The sequence below is a fragment of the Bufo bufo genome, chromosome 2, assembly GCF_905171765.1.
Source record: "Bufo bufo chromosome 2, aBufBuf1.1, whole genome shotgun sequence".
NCBI classification, from domain to species: Eukaryota; Metazoa; Chordata; class Amphibia; order Anura; family Bufonidae; genus Bufo; species Bufo bufo.
The window spans coordinates 296,724,042-296,728,381 of record NC_053390.1 but is presented as its reverse complement, the minus strand read 5'-3'; the positions used below and the strand labels follow the sequence as shown (position 1 = coordinate 296,728,381).

The 4,340-nt window shown below is 44.6% G+C and overlaps 1 protein-coding gene across 1 annotated transcript; it reads left to right on the top strand.

Moving 5' to 3' along the window:
* Nucleotides 1-2,843: 2,843 nt before the first annotated feature.
* Nucleotides 2,844-3,785, top strand: LOC120990819 (olfactory receptor 5V1-like). The gene has a single exon (XM_040419721.1). The coding sequence runs from the start codon at nt 2,844-2,846 to the stop codon at nt 3,783-3,785; it is 942 nt and encodes a 313-aa protein (XP_040275655.1).
* Nucleotides 3,786-4,340: the final 555 nt, after the last annotated feature.

Sequence of the window (4,340 nt, the reverse complement as noted above, 5' to 3'; positions counted from 1 at the left end):
TGCCCCAGAAGTAATAATGCTCCCATAGTGCCCATACTAGTAATCATGTTCCCCATAGACACCCAGTAGTATTAAAGCCCATCATAATGCCCCCCAGTAGTAATAATTCTCCTTATAATGTGTAAGTGCAAAAAATACCCCCTTTCAATGCCCCCAGTTGAGCTAATATCCCCATAGTGCCCCCATAATGTGGCAGCATAAAATACCCCTATATAGTGCCCCCAGTAAATGCCCCCATAGTTCTCCTCTCCCCCTTCTTCATGGTGCCCTCCATAGTGTACCAGTATAAAATGCCCCATATATAGTGCCCCAGTAGATGCCTTCAGTGTCCCCCATAATTTGCAAGTATAAAATACCCCATCTTAGTGCACCCCATAGATGAGCCCATAGTACTCCTCTCTCCCCTTCCCCATAGTACCCACCATAATGTTCCCCAGTATAAAATGCCCCTATACAGAGCCCCCCATATAAAATACCCCTTCTTTGTAGCCTTAGTAGAAGCCCCCATAGTGTTCCTCTCCCCCTTCCCCCATATAAAATACCCCTTCTTTGTGGCCTCAGTAGATGCCCCCATAGTGCCCCCAATAATGTGCCAGTAAGAAGTGCCCCCATAGATGCCCCAATCATGTGCCAGTAACAAGTGCCCCTATAGATGCCCCCCAATCATGTGCCAGTAACAAGTGCCCCCATAGATGCCCCCCAATCATGTGCCAGTAAAGTAGTACCATATAAAAAAAAACACTTATACTTACCTCCATCAGGCTGGCAGCGATGCGATGCAGGCCTCTTCCGGCCTGTGTCCCGCGCTGTACGGCTCAGGTGGCGCAATTACGTCATCGCGCCGCCTGCATCGGCCTCTGATAGGCTGCAGGCCTAGTGCCTGCAGCCTATCAGAGGAACAGGGAAGGGAGAGGCCTCTCTCTCCCCTGCCCTGCAGCAGCACATCTATCTGTTTAGCTGTCCTGAGGACGGCGATACAGATGACTATGGAGATGAGCCCTGCTTCCTGTGCCCTGCTGCTGCCCCCCACTTGTCACCAGGGCCGCTCCGCCTGGGGCCATCGCCTCACTTTGCCTAATTGGCGGTGCGGCCCTGCTAGCGCCCCCTGGAATTTTGCACCCGGGGCAACACCCCCCCACCCACGCTACACCACTGGCAAGTGGGGGCTCAAGAGGCAGCTGCCTTGGGCCCCCCAGGAGCAACTGGGCCCGGGGCAGCTGACCCGCATTAAAAACGGCCTTGCTAACAGGTGAAGTTTCTTCAGATTTGTTTCTTCTCTAGTTCAGACCTTCATGATGACTTCTTCCAGCCAGACTCATCTCTCCAGAGTTTGTCACCCAGATGTCTTTGGCGCCTCACTTTTTGCTGCATGTTCCCACATTGTAGCTTTAAAAATAACAGGTACATACTGTAAAGTGCCTCCTAAATTTAATAGTTCCATACAATGCCCCTGAATATAATAGCTCCACAACTGTGTTTTCTGAATATGAGAGTGCTATACTCTTCTTGCCTTAGGGCTCATTCAGCATTTTCTGCATCTGATTGGCAATTTTGCGGATTATATGCACACCCATTCACTTTTATGGGGCCCCGCAAAACAAATAAAACATGACCTATACTTGTCATTGAGAATCAGGACATGGCCGCATTGAAGCCTATGGGTCGTCAAAAATGCGGAATGCAATCGTTTTTTTGTGGACATGCTGAACTGACTGCAAAAAAAAAGGATCTGGATTTTTGTAGACCGCAAAAAGCATACAGCTGTCTGAATGAGCCTTAGTATAACAGCTCCACACACTGTGCCCCCTAAAATTAATAGTGCAATACACTGTGCTCCAGTATATACTAACTCCACACATTGTGCCCCTTGAATTTGCAATACACTGTGCACCAGGGTCAGAAGGCTTTATCTGCTGGTCCTGCCAAAATTATAGAATTTGGCAGGCATTACGCTAATAATGTGTATGTCAATGGCTTCGCTTCATGTGAACGAAGGAGTGACGATGGTGAAATAATCCACCATGTCTAATCTCTCTTCATCCGCCCCCCCCCCCCCTCAAATATGCTGTTGAGGGACTGTTAAGGTGCTCTCATAAACATTAAATCCGGCCTGAAATCTGCAATGTTTCTCGACTTTGATCTAATATGTATGATCAACATAATGTGCGAGATTTATCATAGTCCAGCGGCATACACTGGGCTATGATAACCAGGCTCACTGCTGGATGTTATGCCTAATTTATGAAGGCACACTCCTCATCACAAATTTGGCGCAGTATCTGGCAGTCCATGCGCCTATACTGATATCTCCACCAGTACCAGGCTGTCATAGACTTTAGTGTTTTTCTACGCCAGAAAACCAGAGAGCCATTGGTCCCGCACCCTCCCCACCTTCAGTACTCCCCCTTTTCACAAAAGTGTCGAGGCCAGCAGAGAAACGCCAGTTTACGTGCAGTTTGTGACTTTTTCACTCCATAAAAGTGGTGTATTTTAATGATAAAAAATGGCTTTACATGAAAATATTGGATAAGTTGTCATGGACAAAATCTCAGTGTCTTTCACAATGTCCTTCTCACTGTAATGAAAATAAATTAAAGTGAGTGCACAAAATGAAATACAAATTAGTGAGACACCCCTTTGCTCGGTTTTCCTTCCTTTGAAGGATATCTGGCTTTCTCTATGTTGAAGACCCATAACTGGGGCTCCACAGTTATTTTGCATCTGACAGATCAGAAGAATGTAAAACTAAGATGTGATGTGATCCTAGCCTTAATATTTAAGTTCCATAGCATCCATTGTTTGCCATTATTTTACTCTGCAGGCATATGAATCAAGTCAAAGCAATGAAAATGCTAAATGCAACTGCAATAACTGAATTCAATATTCTGGGATTTCCAGAAAGAGCTGAGAAGAGGATATTATTATTTGCATGTTTCTTGACCATTTATGTGATCACATTATCCGGGAACCTACTAATAATCACTATAACAAAGCTGGACCCTACTCTTCAGAACCCAATGTACTTTTTCTTAGGGTATTTGTCTATGGTTGACACCTGCTATATATCTGCTACAGTGCCACAAATGTTGGTCATTCTGGTATCACGCCAACAAAGTATTTCATTTGGGCGTTGCTTCATGCAGCTATATACCATGATTCTTGTGGAAGGGGCTGAGTGTCTTCTTCTAGCTATTATGGCCTACGACCGCTATGCAGCCATCTGCTTTCCATTGCATTACAATAATATTATGCACTGGGGAAAATGCTACAAAATGTTGTTTGGGACAATGATTTCAAGTGCATTACACTCAGCTCTACACACTGGCTTGATCTATCGCCTGCCCTTCTGTGATAATCTCATTAACCACTTATTTTGTGACATTCCACCTCTTCTGAAACTATCATGCATAGATCCATATCTGAATGAGATTGTACTCTTTGCAGTAAGCGGAGTATTTATTGGACTGGGGCCACTTTTATTCATCCTCATCACATATATATACATAGTTATTAGTATATTTAGAATTACATCTGTAGAGGGGAGGAAGAAGATGTTCTCTACATGTGCTGCACATCTTATTATAGTCAATATATTCTATGGCACTGGAAGTTTCACTTATGTCCGGCCAAAAACAAGTTACTCATCAGAACGTGATAAGCTGGTATCTGTCATCTACAATGTAGCCACTCCTTTGTTGAATCCCATTGTCTATTCTTTCAGGAACAATGAAATGAGAAGATCTCTTACAAAAGGATGTAGAAAAATGACAGTCACATGCGTATAACTTAAAGGGAATGTTTAATGAAGAAAAAAATCAAGATGTTACATTAAACATATTTGAAAGATTTTTTTGTGTTATTTTCAATTTTCCATGTCACTATCGACAGTATATTTAAAGGGATTTTACTACTGATGACCTAACCTCAGGATAGGACAACAGTATCTGATCGGTTGGGGTTCGACACCTGGGACCTCCACAGATCTGCTGTTTGAGAAGGCACTAGCACTCCTTGAATGCCACGACGCCTTACATTGTATAGTGGATGTGCTTGATATCACAGCTGGGGATAAGCTGCACATAGGCCACGTGATGGATAAACATGTCGTCACTGGCAGCGCTGGTGCCTTCTCAAACAGCTGATCGGCAGGGGTCCCGAGTGTCGGATATTGATCATCACTGGTCATCAGTAGTAAAATCTCTTTTAAAAAAAGATCCTGAAATCCTGCGGTTTTCCGATTGAGCACTAAGCCTAATACGCCTTCAGCCACTGTGACGTACCGGTACGGCACAGTGGCTGAGGTAATGTATGGAGCGGGCTGCTGCAGTGAGCCCGCTCCA

Coding starts and splice junctions, on each gene's coding strand:
- LOC120990819 (XM_040419721.1), top strand. CDS start 2,844: ATGAAAATGCTAAATGCAACTGCAATAACTGAATTCAATATTCTGGGA.